General features: G+C 38.2%; 1 protein-coding gene across 19 annotated transcripts in view; it reads left to right on the forward strand.

Moving 5' to 3' along the window:
- The window catches only part of LOC117405859 (target of Nesh-SH3-like), a 74424-nt gene that overhangs the window by 27750 nt on the left and 30459 nt on the right, over positions 1-16215 (forward strand). For 6 of the 19 annotated variants that reach the window (XM_034009277.3, XM_034009283.3, XM_034009282.3 and 3 more), the window contains exons 4-11: positions 542-674; positions 10439-10626; positions 10889-10962; positions 12116-12182; positions 12724-12795; positions 13827-13901; positions 15253-15438; positions 15884-15958. In XM_034009277.3, the coding sequence (XP_033865168.2) occupies positions 542-674; positions 10439-10626; positions 10889-10962; positions 12116-12182; positions 12724-12795; positions 13827-13901; positions 15253-15438; positions 15884-15958 (870 nt within the window). The remainder of the gene's footprint in view (positions 1-541; positions 675-10438; positions 10627-10888; positions 10963-12115; positions 12183-12723; positions 12796-13826; positions 13902-15252; positions 15439-15883; positions 15959-16215) is intronic. The other 13 variants (XM_034009281.3, XM_059029864.1, XM_034009285.3 and 10 more) reach the window with 5 other exon arrangements.

A 16215-nucleotide genomic window follows, 5' to 3' on the forward strand; every position in this document is an offset into this window, starting at 1 on the left:
CACCATCTTGCAGTTGAGGGGTTCCGTAATAGTTATCCTGCAGAGCGGATACAAAGTTATCCTGCGGAGTAAACAAAGCGCCCCTCTGTGTGCAGTCACCTCGAGCTGTGGCGCACCCCCCAGCCAATCCGGACCTCCCTATCCTACATGCTCAATTAGTTGCCTAGCACCGTGTCTCCTGTAACTCGCCCCCGCTGCACACATCCGAGCAAGAACCGGTGACAGGGTCACATTGACCAAAACCAATTTAAGATACATATTATCAACAAAACAACCTTTTTTTTTTGCAGTTTGGTAATGCCCTAATTCAACAAGGGTATCATTGCGATTATACGTCACAGAAAATGCTGCACATATGATTTCCTGGTGATGCTGCCTCTGGGTGGTTACCAGAGATTAACAATCACTTTTTTTAGGTTGCAAGTTTGACACCCATTGACATGTGTGTTAGTATATTCTGACATTGCTCTTTTTTTATGAAGCACTGATTTGAAAATTCTATCAAGCTTAACCTTGCTTTTTGAAATCCCCATTCACACAGGTCAAGTCAACCTCCAAAAGCCACTCCACTTAATCATTGGAAGTGTGACCCCGAGCTCAGTCTTGCTGTCCTGGGGCACATTCCTTAAAACCCCCTTCGAGGGAAACATAATGAACGACTGTCTGGAAGATGGGTAAGAAGCATGTGCAAAACTCCATTTAAGAGTATGGGTTCAGGTACCACACAAATATGCACCAGTTCTTACATTGGCTGTACTATACGGTGGCTGATTCTCCACTACTAAGTGATGCTATACTGTACGTAATGATACAGAAAGCAGAGGACTTTTGTAACCCAGCCAAAAACATAAACAACACACTTTGAAATTCTTACCTCAAAAAGCTATCCAGCAATGAAACTGTATTTTGAAACACAATTTCTATATATAACTAATCATGATACAATCCACAACCAGGAAATGTAGTATTATCAGGGATGAGTAAGACAGTAAATCACATCAATGTTCTTGAAAAAAGGTCCTAATATATTGCATAATTGATGGCTCTTATACCATGAGGTAATTGGTTCCACTTGTGTAGGATTGCAAGTATCAAGTGCTCTGTCAGGATCTCTCAAGCCAAGTCTATTTAAATTTTAAAGAAACTGTAGAGGGGATACAGAGATTTGTTTAACACAACCACCAGGTTGAATTTCCCTAATAGGCCAACGCAGAGAGAGCTGTCCAGGGCAAACAGCATGTTTCTGTTATGATCCTGGTATATCCCTGTGGGCCACACAGTTGTTGTTTTTGATTCCTGCAAATCGACTGACAGGTTTGTGATTTAGAGTGCTGTTCCTTCACAGTTTTGGATAACTGAATGTGGAGAAATGTGCAGATATGTGAAATACAGTAGCTGTTCAAGATTGAAATGGCTCATGGTTAATTTCAGCACTTTGTTTTTGCTGGAGCGACCAGTGGACTGAAAACTTGCAAAAATACTGGTACTGCAGTACCTGCTGCCAGTTTTTTTCATCTATTTTCTTTTTGTTGCAGAGATAGTTAGTGTGACGTATTGACACTGACTAGCGTATGTACAATGCTGTGAGATTGCTCTTCAGCATTTAATGTTCCTCTGAGCCCCATGTAAGAACATAAGAACATAAGAGCGTTTACAAACGAGAGGAGGCCATTCAGCCCATCTTGAACGTTTGGTTGTTAGTAGCTTATTGATCCCAGAATCTCATCAAGCAGCTTCTTGAAGGATCCCAGGGTGTCAGCTTCAACAACATTACTGGGGAGTTGGTTTCAGACCCTCACAATTCTCTGTGTAAAAAAGTGCCTCCTATTTTCTGTTCTGAATGCCCCTTTATCTAATCTCCATTTGTGACCCCTGGTCCTTGTTTCTTTTTTCAGGTCAAAGAAGTCCCCTGGGTTGACATTGTCTATACCTTTTAGGATTTTGAATGTTTGAATCAGATCACCGCGTAGTCTTCTTTGTTCAAGACTGAATAGATTCAATTATTTTAGCCTGTCTGCATACGACATGCCTTTTAAACCCGGGATAATTCTGGTTGCTTTTCTTTGCACTCTTTCTAGAGCAGCAATATCCTTTTTGTAACGAGGTGACCAGAACTGAACACAATATTCTAGGTGAGGTCTTACTAATGCATTGTAGAGTTTTAACATTACTTCCCTTGATTTAAATTCAACACTTCTCACAATATATCCGAGCATCTTGTTAGCCTTTTTTATAGCTTCCCCACATTGTCTAGATGAAGACATTTCTGAGTCAACAGATCACAGCCTGTGGGGTGCTGTGAAATGTACTGTAGATGCCAGCTAGTTGGCTGTTTAGCTCTTGCTGTGTTTGTTTCAGATTCCTTCAATGCAGCCGAAGCGTTGTTAACATGATGGCGTCAGAAATTTTGTTACAGTACTGCACTTTATAACCCGCTCTGCAATACTTATTCATACATTTTGCATATTAATAATGTACAAAGTGTTAATCAAGCATTTATAAAGGACGCTGTGTGGATCAGGAACCCACCAGATGAAATGCTAGCAAAGCCCCTGTCCTGTAGTGGGGGTTGCTGTTTGTGACTCAAGTACAGTAGTATTCAAGTACAGTAGCCAAGTATTTTATGGGATACATCATTATTTACAGTGCCTTGCGAAAGTATTCGGTCCCCTTGAACTTTGCGACCTTTTGCCACATTTCAGGCTTCAAACATAAAGATATGAAACTGTAATTTTTTGTGAAGAATCAACAACAAGTGGGACACAATCATGAAGTGGAACGAAATTTATTGGATATTTCAAACTTTTTTAACAAATAAAAAACTGAAAAATTGGGCGTGCAAAATTATTCAGCCCCTTTACTTTCAGTGCAGCAAACTCTCTCCAGAAGTTCAGTGAGGATCTCTGAATGATCCAATGTTGACCTAAATGACTAATGATGATAAATAGAATCCACCTGTGTGTAATCAAGTCTCCGTATAAATGCACCTGCACTGTGATAGTCTCAGAGGTCCGTTTAAAGCGCAGAGAGCATCATGAAGAACAAGGAACACACCAGGCAGGTCCGAGATACTGTTGTGGAGAAGTTTAAAGCCGGATTTGGATACAAAAAGATTTCCCAAGCTTTAAACATCCCAAGGAGCACTGTGCAAGCGATAATATTGAAATGGAAGGAGTATCAGACCACTGCAAATCTACCAAGACCTGGCCGTCCCTCTAAACTTTCAGCTCATACAAGGAGAAGACTGATCAGAGATGCAGCCAAGAGGCCCATGATCACTCTGGATGAACTGCAGAGATCTACAGCTGAGGTGGGAGACTCTGTCCATAGGACAACAATCAGTCGTATACTGCACAAATCTGGCCTTTATGGAAGAGTGGCAAGAAGAAAGCCATTTCTTAAAGATATCCATAAAAAGTGTCGTTTACAGTTTGCCACAAGCCACCTGGGAGACACACCAAACATGTGGAAGAAGGTGCTCTGGTCAGATGAAACCAAAATCGAACTTTTTGGCAACAATGCAAAACGTTATGTTTGGCGTAAAAGCAACACAGCTCATCACCCTGAACACACCATCCCCACTGTCAAACATGGTGGTGGCAGCATCATGGTTTGGGCCTGCTTTTCTTCAGCAGGGACAGGGAAGATGGTTAAAATTGATGGGAAGATGGATGGAGCCAAATACAGGACCATTCTGGAAGAAAACCTGATGGAGTCTGCAAAAGACCTGAGACTGGGACGGAGATTTGTCTTCCAACAAGACAATGATCCAAAACATAAAGCAAAATCTACAATGGAATGGTTCACAAATAAACATATCCAGGTGTTAGAATGGCCAAGTCAAAGTCCAGACCTGAATCCAATCGAGAATCTGTGGAAAGAACTGAAAACTGCTGTTCACAAATGCTCTCCATCCAACCTCACTGAGCTCGAGCTGTTTTGCAAGGAGGAATGGGCAAAAATTTCAGTCTCTCGATGTGCAAAACTGATAGAGACATACCCCAAGCGACTTACAGCTGTAATCGCAGCAAAAGGTGGCGCTACAAAGTATTAACTTAAGGGGGCTGAATAATTTTGCACGCCCAATTTTTCAGTTATTTATTTGTTAAAAAAGTTTGAAATATCCAATAAATTTCGTTCCACTTCATGATTGTGTCCCACTTGTTGTTGATTCTTCACAAAAAATTACAGTTTCATATCTTTATGTTTGAAGCCTGAAATGTGGCAAAAGGTCGCAAAGTTCAAGGGGGCCGAATACTTTCGCAAGGCACTGTATGTTCCTGACAAATTACCAGTAAACACAAAGGTATTCATTACCCAATACATCTGGAGCAAGCATGATGTCTTGATTAGTCTTACATTAGATAAGCAATTCTTGTCAGATAATATGAGGAACTTGGGTCTGGAAGATAGTTGAGTCAATTCCTGGCATAACATACAGGTAACTGACTAACATTCCTCTTCCTCTTCAGTAAGAGTCCAAAGCACTCAGTAGACCTGCTTGATGGAAATCCAAAGCATAAGCAAGGGGACAAGAACTCAGTCAAATATATGGAAGAAAGTCTAAAACAAAAAACTTCAAATCAATTTGAAATTCAGTAGTGAAGCCTGATCTACGAATTTTTCTTGGCCAAAATATTTCAACACTAGTCAAACAGTTACTACACTAAAGAAAGTTGACATGTTGTTTGTTGGTGTTGCTTTATATTTTATTAAGGTGAACCTGGAGCTGAGATGTATGGGAGGTGAAAGTAACAAAAATTAAATAATGAATGACAATTCATTAAATGTTAAATTTAAGCAAGTATCGAATATTGAATTTTAGAATCAAATAATAAATACTAGCATTAAATATTAAATTCACGTATCAAATGTTAAAGTTTAACATCAAATGTTAAATTTGAACATCAAATAATAAATTCAACATTGAATATTAAATGCAAGTATATTGAATGTTAAATACTACTGTCGAATGTTAAATGCAACAGTCAAATGTTAAAAACTAGCATCAAACATGAAATATAAGCTTTATACATTCAATTTGCCTTTTATCCATTCGGAGTGCACTTTGTCATTCAATGTGGTTTTTATCCATTCGATGCATGCACTTACAAACTGCCAATCAATCTCGCGGCATGGTTTCTTTGTGATGTGTATAATCAGTTATAGTTTGTTTTCATTAAAAACATCTTTGACATGCGCAGCTAAAACACGTTTTAAATAATTAATACTTAATGTATTAACTGCGACCTGCCTGTTTACCTGTAATACCCCCTATATCAATCAGTCTCTTTGTGTGTGATAATGGGGCACAGGTAGACACTGTGGAAGTTTGACATTTCTAGGAGCCCCACTGCCTGAAATGCACAGGGGATGCCAAATAATACAGCCATAGTTGTTAGCTGTCTAATTTGGTATCCCCTGTGTTTCTCACTGTCAATACCAATCTTGTGTGTGTACTGTATGTAAAAGAAATATATAAACAAATACGGTATCTGTAAACAATAACGTTATATGTAATACATTATGCATTTCTAATATCATTTACACGACCCTATTCCAGACATAACAGCAAAAGCCACAGAGCAACAAGATTTGTGAAAACTTTCGTGATCATTTACTTTCAACTTTCAAGTTTTGAAAACCAAAAAATATATAAAAAATAGGCTACTTTGAAATCAACACAATCATTTATAAACAGGTAGGTGGCATAGTTAATACGTTAAGCATTAATTATTTAAAGGTTGTTTTAGCTGCGCATGTCAAAGACGTTTTAAATGAAAACAAACTATAACTGATTATACACATCACAAAGAAATCATGCCGTCCTGTCGAAAAAGTTAGTAAATGATTGCAAAATGTAGCCGATAACTGCTGCGCGTGCACATCACTCATATTTCACCTGACACGAGCAAAAGACGTGCCTGTGGGACGATCTCTTTTTACGCATGCGCAATGCGCCAGGGGATACAGGTTTCTGAGGGGGTACTGAATTGGTTACAACACCTGTTAACTCACGATGTAACTCAGAAATAATGGTATCATCACTGGTAATAGTTTCTAGCATATTTCTCGCTAGAATAGTTTTTTGTCGAGAGTAGTTCTGTAGCTGGGTCACTACGTCGGGCCTAGCAGCTCAGCCATGTGAACCTAATACAATAAAAACCGTTGTAAAAAACACAGCAAGGCTTAATAACGTTATTTAATATGCAACTTATTACACACAAAACAGGTAAAACAACAAGACCCTTTTTAATTTCAACAGACGGCACAAGACAGCTACCGTATTTAAGTTTGAAAATCAAAACCTCTCATTGGCTAAACAGGTTACCAGGTAACAAGGAGGAACTCTGATCTCCCTGATGTGGAAGGGGTGGGAATGGGCAGGGCGGATAGGTTTGCAAGTGCATGCATTGAATGGATAAAAACCACTTCGAATTACAAAGTGCACACCGAATGGATAAAAGGCACATTGAATGGATAAAGCGTACATCGAATGGATAAAAGGCACAATAAAGCTCATATTTAATGTTTGATGCTAGTTTTTAACATTCAATACATTGATTTAATATGTAATGCTAGTATTTATTATTTGATGCTAAAATTAAATATTTGATACTTGCTTAAATTTAACATTTAATGAATTGTCATTCATTATTTAATTTTTGTTACTTTCACCTCCCATATCTAGATGAGGTATGGCTATTTTTTTCCATAAACATACTTATTCCCAATCCCATCACTGCCTTTTTTGTTGGATTTTGATCCAGAAGTTCCCTTGCATGAGGTCATTGACATTTGTTTCACATTTCGCTGTATCTCGAGTGGTCTCTTCATGGTGTCTGACTGAACACCTGTAGTTGGTTTCCATAAATCTAAGGCAGTATGGTAATATTTATTTTCTTTTAAATGTTAAAACAGCAGTCTAATGCAGCCTAGCAGGTGTAACATTTCACTAGTTCTGAGAAATGTGTCTGAGGGGAATGCACAATATGGACAATGCTGAGTTTAATTTTAATATAAACTACCCTCCAACAACTGGTCCAATACTTGATGGACAGTGAAGCAGTGTGTAGCAGTGTTTAGTGTGAAATAGTGATAATGTTTGGAGTCTCTGTTCTTTTATTGGAAAATAAGTACAGTACTGTGCAAAAGTTTTAGGCAGGTGTAAAAAATGCTGTAAAGTAAGAATGCTTTCAAAAATAGACATGTTAATAGTTTATATTTATCAATTAACAAAATGTAAAGTGAGTGAACAGAAGAAAAATCTACATCAAATCAATATTTGGTGTGACCACCCTTTGCCTTCAAAACAGCATCAATTCTTCTAGGTACACTTGCACACAGTTTTTGAAGGAACTCGGCAGGTAGGTTGGCCCAAACATCCTGGAGAACTAACCACAGTTCTTCTGTGGATTTAGGCAGCCTCAGTTGCTTCTCTCTCTTCATGTATTCCCAGACAGACTCGATGATGTTGAGATCAGGGCTCTGTGGGGGCCATACCATCATTTCCAGGACTCCTTGTTCTTCTTTACGCTGAAGATAGTTTTTAATGACTTTCGCTGTATGTTTGGGGTCATTGTCATGCTGCAGAATAAATTTTATTATTATTATTATTATTTGTTTATTTAGCAGACGCCTTTATCCAAGGCGACTTCCAGAGACTAGGGTGTGTGAACTATGCATCAGCTGCAGAGTCACTTACAAATACGGCTCACCCGAAAGACGGAGCACAAGGAGGTTAAGTGACTTGCTCAGGGTCACACAATGAGTCAGTGGCTGAGGTGGGATTTGAACCGGGGACCTCCTGGTTACAAGCCCTTTTCTTTAACCACTGGACCACACTGCCTCCTCACCATTTGGGGCCAATCAGATGCCTCCCTGATGGTATTGCATGATGGATAAGTATCTGCCTGTACTACTCAGCATTGAGGAGACCATTAATTCTGACCAAATCCCCAACTCCATTTGCAGAAAGGCGAACAAACTGCCTTCTGCTACAGCCAAATATTTCAAATTTTGACTAATCAGTCCAGAGCACCTGCTGCCATTTTTCTGCACCCCAGTTCCTGTGTTTTCATGCATAGTTGAGTCGCTTGGCCTTGTTTCCACGTCAGAGGTATGGCTTTTTGGCCGCAAGTCTTCCATGAAGGCCACTTCTGACCAGACTTTTCCGGACAGTAGATGGGTGTACCAGGGTCCCACTGTTTTCTGCCAATTCTGAGCTGATGGCACTGCTGGACATTTTCCGATTGCGAAGGGAAGTAAGCATGATGTGTCTTTCATCTGCTGCAGTAAGTTTCCTTGGCCGACCACTGCGTCTACGGTCCTCAACGTTGCCCGTTTCTTTGTGCTTCTTCAAAAGAGCTTGGACAGTACATCTGGAAACCCCTGTCTGCCTTGTAATTTCTGCCTGGGAGAGACCTTGCTGATGCAGTATAAATACCTTGTGTCTTGTTGCTGTGCTCAGTCTTGCCATGGTGTATGACTTTTGACAGTAAACTGTCTTCAGCAACCTCACCTTGTTAGCTGAGTTTGGCTGTTCCTCACCCAGTTTTATTCCTCCTACACAGCTGTTTCTGTTTCAGTTAATGATTGTGTTTCAACCTACATATTGAATTGATGATCATTAGCACCTGTTTGGTATAATTGTTTAATCATACACCTGACTATATGCCTACAAAATCCCTGACTTTGTGCAAGTGTACCTAGAAGAATTGATGCTGTTTTGAAGGCAAAGGGTGGTCACACCAAATATTGATTTGATTTAGATTTTTCTTCTGTTCACTCACTTTGCATTTAGTTAATTGATAAATATAATCTAGTAACATGTCTATTTTTGAAAGCATTCTTACTTTACAGCATTTTTTCATACCTGCCGAAAACTTTTGCACAGTACTGTATATCTAAGCAAATAAAATACATCTAAATAAACAATCCTGTACAGTTTAAAGATTATTTGCAATTTGCAAGTAAAAAAGCTTTTGATTAGCTGACTGTTGGCTTTTTTTTTTCAATACAGTACACACATCTGTCTCACGGCTGAATTGTGAGACTCACGTTTCACCCTGTCTACACTCTAACGCTCGTAAAACTTTGCCATAACACATGCACGTTAAAAAATGAAACTCAGCCCAGAATGATCAAACTCTGCACAAGAATGGCTTTGCCTACGACACAGCAAAAACAATACATGCAAGAAGACTACACAATCCTACACTATCAATAATGTTAAAATTGTACTGTAGTAAGGTACATTTAAATCAGGTAACAAGTTTATTATCGGCACCTGCACCTGGACTTTGTTCATTACCTGTTAAGTGATACACAGAGTTGAGGCAATTGGTCAATTGTCTATTATTATGTATGACAAAATATGTTACCTACAGTACATGTACATTTCCAGTATCTAGAATACATGCTGTTTTTTGTGAGGTTGCACATTGTTGCTGTGAAATGTTGCTGTTTTTTAAAAATCAATTTAACTATAATTAGTAAAGGACAGGCTTTTTTTATACACTGGCGACGTCACATAATAGCATTCCTATAATCTCAAGCATTACAACTTGAGATCTCTGACAGTTTAACAGGTATAATGCCTAGTGCTGGCTTTATATCTGTGGAAGCCCTTTTTATTGGCAACTCTAGTCCAGAGCTGTAAGGAGCCATGTTACATGATACAACAGAAAGTGACTCATTTGCACACACATTCAGAGGGAATATACTGATTCATTGATTCCATTTTGGGGGGCTATCTGTCTTACTAAACACTTGGATAATTTTTCCTCCAAGGAATAGAAATCTGGCTAGGATCTGTACTTAGATCTCTGGTTCTTGGGTATCCAAATTGTTGAGAGCATGACTCACTGCAACAGATTCTGGAAAACAAAAAAAAGAGGGACGTGGCCTTGAACTAGAGCCTTTGTAAAAACCTGAAAAACACCATAAAAATATCAATGTCCTCTCCATATACATTCTTTATAACTCTCTGCTACTGCTCCCAAAACTGGTCTGCACCTGCAGGTAAGGAATGGAGAATCACACAGCTACATACAACATGTTCTCATGCTCTGAGAGTAATGGTGCACCCTGCCCTATTTATAAAGCTGTCTTGTGCTTGGCACAAGCATGAAACACAGCAAGCTGTGTTCTGCAATGTAATAGGTTTTATTGAGATTAAATACTGACATCAATCAAAGACAAAGCAGTCTTTAGCAAGCTTTTAGGATTTTGTTTCCATCTACAGTACGATGAGCTTAAAATAACGGCATTCTAAAATAACACTTTTACATCCTTTCCATTAAAGCAAATCACAGTTGGCATTTAAATGAGTCTACTGTAGTATGATGCAATGCATCCTGGGATTGGTAGTCATGGGGCAGTGTGGAACAACTAAACTTTAATTAATTAACAAAGGGAATCTATTTGTTTCATATAGACACTACACAGTGCGCTACAGAGAAAAAGAAAGAAACAAGAAATGGAACTACGAGAACTGCCCAATCAGTGACACCGTCATTGATAGGCTGAAGCCCAATACCAAGTATGAATTTGGAGTGAGAGCTTCAAAGGGCAAGCAAGATGGACTGTGGAGCAAACCTATTGTTCACCAGACAAATGCCGGATGTAGGTACCAAAAATGTTTTAAGAAAATGTAATATGCCTTCACTGTTTGTTGGTAACATAGATAATCAATTAAAATAGACATGTTATGTCATATTTACATGCCACAGTATATCAGTAAATATTAATAAAGATATGTTAATGTTTTAATTGGTTGGTAATTAATTTCCTATTCTCCTGCAGTTGGAAAGCACTATCACCATTCATGTGTCATTTGTTTTCTTGCCAAATCTAATTTATTCTTGAATGTTTACATTTTTAACAGCTCCAGACAAAATCAAAGGACAGATCGACAACCCTGGGAACAAGATCATTATAGATCAACTCAGGAAGCCTCAGGTCTGTATATATGACAGCTGCAATACTCAACTCAAAGACGTGCCTTTACAAACCAGACATAATTGTGCATTTCCAATTAAGGTAAACAGCACTATGCGGTTCCCTACTACATTGTGTTAAACTCCAGTCACCCTCAACCTCTCTCCTGTAAAAATAAAGCACATTAGTCCAATAAACCCGAGGTGCATGTTAGGACAGTATAGCATCTGTTTCTCGATTCTCAGAGACATCTCGAAAAACATTGTCCGCTGGAAAAGGGTCAAGAAAAGAGAACAGCTGTGTTATTTACTGCCATTCTCTGGATACTGAAATCTGTGTTTATTCCTCTACACACCAGATGGACACATTACAATTGCACATGCTTTCCTTTGAAAAACTGACAAAAAGGAAAGACTGAATGCTTATGTTGTTGGGTACTAATTGTTCTTTTAGAGGTAATGGTAACAGAATTGTATTTTTACTAGTTTGTAATGGTGTGGTGATAATTAATTCATGCATTTAATAAATTCACCTGACACAATGCAGACGTGCAGGCACAGTCCTCCTTCACGGCTTTACCATGGTAAATTTGGTAAAGCCATGCTTTTCCAATTGACTTTCAAGGCATTTACTATGTTTTACTGTGGTTGAGTTTTCTTCCTTTACTAGTCTTCACAACACTCTGCTATGCTTTTGCAATGGGTTACCACAGTACACTTTTATAAGAAAAGTGCAGCTGCAGACTAGTTTCAGTCAGAGGCCTGACCAACGTTAATGGGTTCTACAAAAACCATACTGAATTTTACTATTACAAAAACAAGTGTTCATGAATCTAACCAACTTTGAATATTGATGCTAATATACTGTATAATGATGTGTTTTATGGAACGTATGCTCACTCATCAGTAAGACTCATTTGAGTTTGGTAAGAAAGACTATCCTGTCATTTCATAGCAGCTTGCAAAGACCATATTGGCAAGATGGTGTGTGGTTTCCTTCAATTAAATATCAATGCGTCTGTGAATAGAAGACCCTATTTTTTAGACTATTATAACAGTAAAAGGAAAATAAGAAAAAAAACATGACCCTTTATTTTTGCATTATTTATTGATAATACATTATAGTCTAACTGTATCGATCTGCTGTGTTTCAATAACCTTTTTCTTCTTTTCAGTTGCCAGACATTACAGGGCTGAACAACAGAAAGACAATTCACCGAACTCGGAATCCCCCTCGGCTTGGTATGGGATTATTATTATTATTAGTTTTTGAAAAAACAAATAAATTCTGTATTTTCAAGTTATGAGGAAAGGCCAAGAACTGACAACACTTATGAGTAAAACTTTCTCTCAATGCATGAGTCATAAAAACATTGGCCAGCCCATTGCTGGGTTTTGCCTGTGGTGTTATGGAAATTGGATTTAATCCTATAAAGAGGGAAAGACCACCTCAACAAGAATATATTGTTACCCCTTCCCTAACGTACATTTCTCTCCTCCCCTCTCAACACTTTTTGTACTGCTGTCTTTCTCTTTCTGGGGCCACTGGGTCCCAATACCAGGCCTTGGTTCACCTCCAACAGCTGTGGCTCACTCTGCCATTTTCTAAGCACAGAGACACTTTTTTTTTAACAACAAAAGAAAACTATTGCGCTTCTTCATTCCCTTTCTGTTGTCTGTAACTGTATTATAAAACAGTCAATCAATTTTCTAATTTTGTGCACAAATGCAATGCAAATGGAGACTATTGATTGACTTATCAATTCGTTTTCCCCTCAATTAGTTTATAACAGGACAATCGACAGAAGGCCTCTTCAGCCTAAATCACCTGGACTTGCATCAAAGATATCTTTTGGTAATTGATTTCTTTTTTTTTTTTGTACTAATGTTTGGCTTCTGTTTTTTTTTCTTTTTTTTTGTAACTCCACAGTGTCCATGCTAATCTATATTACCTCCATGCAGCTGATGCAAGGCTGAATGTTAAGACTAGAACTTCTATAAACAAATTACACCTATATCAAAAATGACTTGCTGCTTTTGGTTATTAAGAGATATCTGTACATGAGTTGGGCAGTGGCTCTGAAATAGACATGCTCCCAATGATTTTATAGACCACTCAAATCGCTGCTTATTACACAAAGCGTACAGCAGAAGAGGAGTTCTGCACCCCATATTTGTCTTCAAATATTCTGTATATAATTCCTCCATGAACCCTCAAGTAGGCTTTACATTTTTTGTAGAATAATCTGCATATAGTCGATAGCTGTGTGATATTAGCCTTTAACCAGGAGAAACTGGTGAATGATAAATTACTGCCTGGAGATTGTACTTCCATATCAGATCCTGGCTCAGTCAAAGAATGGAGTGGAGGCAAGTGACTCTCCTTCTCATAGGAAGTTGCACTGAACAAAAAGGAATTTGTTCAGAACTTAATTTACCTTTAAAAGATAGCTTTTTACTATTCTATAATTATACTTTATTTATACTATACTGTATATACTTTATACGGTCTATAGAATGTTCATTTTATTATTGGAAAATAGCTTAAATTTGTTTTTAATATTGGTGTTTTATTTGAGTCACTATTGCAATTAGCCATACAGTTTCTAAAAATTCTTCCAGATAAATTTAGCTTTAATTTAACCTTTTGTTATTCTAAAAAATAGGCCAGTTTTTTATGCACTAATTAATGTGCCTGTTAAAGTTTCATTTGTGTCAATTAGGGATTACTATTCTAATTTTCAGTAGAATACAGGGTTCTAAACATTTAAAACTGCTGCACAGAAGAATTGAAATAGCAGGCAGTGCTGTGTACTCTGAGCATGTTGCAGTAAATTTCAAGGCACTGCTTCCCTCAGCCATTTTAACCTAAATTATTCTCTACAGTGCCAAGTGAAAAGCACCAGGACACGTCCCAACCTCAAACGTCCAATGTACCCGAGTGGTCACAGGTTACACTTGGTAATGAAGAAGTCTAAATATACTAAATCATAATATATATTTTGTGTGGCTTACATGCAGTTAGCCTACGCTGTGCTATAGGGACTGTGTTGCTTTTTGGCATCCATGTATGGAGACTGAATACATAGCTGTCACAGGCTGCTTGATATACTGCTAGCTGGCATGTTTGAGTCTGTACAGAGTCTGGAGACCTGAAGACGGAAATGGGGATGGTAAGAGGGTTGCTGTCAGGCTGATTTGACTGAACCAGGTAGTGGAAGTGAACCCGGAACTGTTTTTTGCCCACAGCAAGGTTTGTGCATGGTTTATTTTCTCTTGGTGCTGTGAACAGAATCACTTGACATCATGCACTTGAGCCAATCCAAGACATTGCCTGCTCATGCTACAAAGCGCTCATCCCTGCATTTCATTCAATATTATTACTGTACATGTGTGCTTACAAATCCAGCTTTATGTTCGTCCACATAAACATCTTTATATCTGTAGGAGCTGCGTGTGTTAAAACACCGAAAAGAACCACTTGTTGTAGCTTTTGTTTACCTACATGTGTTTATCTAAAACCTACCAACATATCTTGTTTCTCAGTAGTCCTTGAGCTTCTGGGCTTTATTTTTCCATAGTGTTGAGTTACAGTACATTTGTGTCCAGTCATACTGTACAAAATACCAATATACAGTATTTAGATCTAACCAATACACAGCTTCATTATTTTGTGTTTTTGTCTGTCTGAGTGCTGGAACATTTATGCACATGAGGTGTTTTGTTTGCGCTTTGGGCACTTTTTGCAAAGATTTTCATCCAGGCTGCATGATCAATGTACTGTACTGTATATGGTATGTTTGCATATTTGGAGGTCTAAATGTACAGCTTTTGTTTTACAGCTTAAACCAAGATTGTAAAGATATTCAGTGAGAATATCAAGTTGCATTTATCTTCTTGTGAGATTTTTTTTTACTAGAAATGACTGGACCAGATAAGACCATGATCATACATATGATTTTCAAACTTCAATGCTGTGTGGTACACCAAATGTAGAATAGCTAATATACACTACATTGTAGGGATGGCAATAATTGCATAGCAGTTTGAGGGTCTATAGAAGGCAAAGAATGGAGTAGAGGCTAAAGTGACACTTTTTTTTTTCATAACTGAACACACCTCTAATTTAAATAAGCTGTGTATGTACTATATATATGTATATGCGTGCCTTTTATTATTATTATCAAGTTGCATTTACCTTCTTTTATGTTGCATTTATCATCTTTCACTCTTTAGTATTTTTTTTAAGTAACATTTCATGATAGATACCATGTACTGTGGGTCACTCCAGCTGAATTTCTTTCTCATCCAGGCAAAGCGAATAATTTCCAATACACCACACCCTCGTCAGCAGATGCGACTTACTCCTTCCCCCATCAACGACCAGCTGAAACTCTGACTCCCTCAGTCAACCCAATTGCTTTCTCTTCTGTTCACGGTGAAAGAAATCAGGAACCCAAACCAACAAATGCACCTCAAAGACCAAAGATTTTTTTGGGTAATGGAGATGCTTCCTGCTTGGTTTTCTTTAAAGAATTAAAAAAAACATTAATAATGATATTCTCGATAAGTGGTATAGTTTAACTGGATTCATTGACTATGTGTGCTTATTATTTGCTCAGTTTCCTCTGTTTATCTGATGTTCTGTCAACATCTGTCACCAGCAATTGTAATTTGAGCTAATCAAGCAGACTTCAGTATTTATTTGGAAATGTCAAATAGATCCTCCTCCTTTTGTATTACATACTCTGTGAAGGTCTACCAAAATGTCTAGGCTTTGAGGAAGCCTCTTACCTGTACCTGTACTCTGGTAAACTGTAACGAGAACATGTAACATACCAGAATGTCCTCTTTATAGAGTACAAGTAAAATCAATATACTCCTAATCCTCAGACCTTCGTATTTCATGGCTACCTCAGGCATCTAAATCCTTTCCCTTACAGCTAATGGTGATGCACACCAAGGACATGTTATATCCAGGCCATCTAATGCAACCCAGAGACCAAAGACTTACTGGGGTAATGGAGATGTTTGTTGCTTCACTGCATTCTTTGCTTGAAAACATCATTAATCACATTTTTATTGTTCAGGCTTTAGGTCACGCACACCCGGCTCCACCGCTTTGAAGCTTTTTGGATTACAGAGTTGGTCCACAGTTCCTCTTTTGTGTCTTCTCAGCTTTCTGTCCATATTGCTATCATGTGGATTTCATACTGATTTTACAACAGTTGAAACCAATAGTGTAAGTGCCCTTTTGGGTTGTTAGTCTTGCAAG

Source organism: Acipenser ruthenus, chromosome 9, assembly GCF_902713425.1.
Source record: "Acipenser ruthenus chromosome 9, fAciRut3.2 maternal haplotype, whole genome shotgun sequence".
Lineage (NCBI taxonomy): Eukaryota > Metazoa > Chordata > Actinopteri > Acipenseriformes > Acipenseridae > Acipenser > Acipenser ruthenus.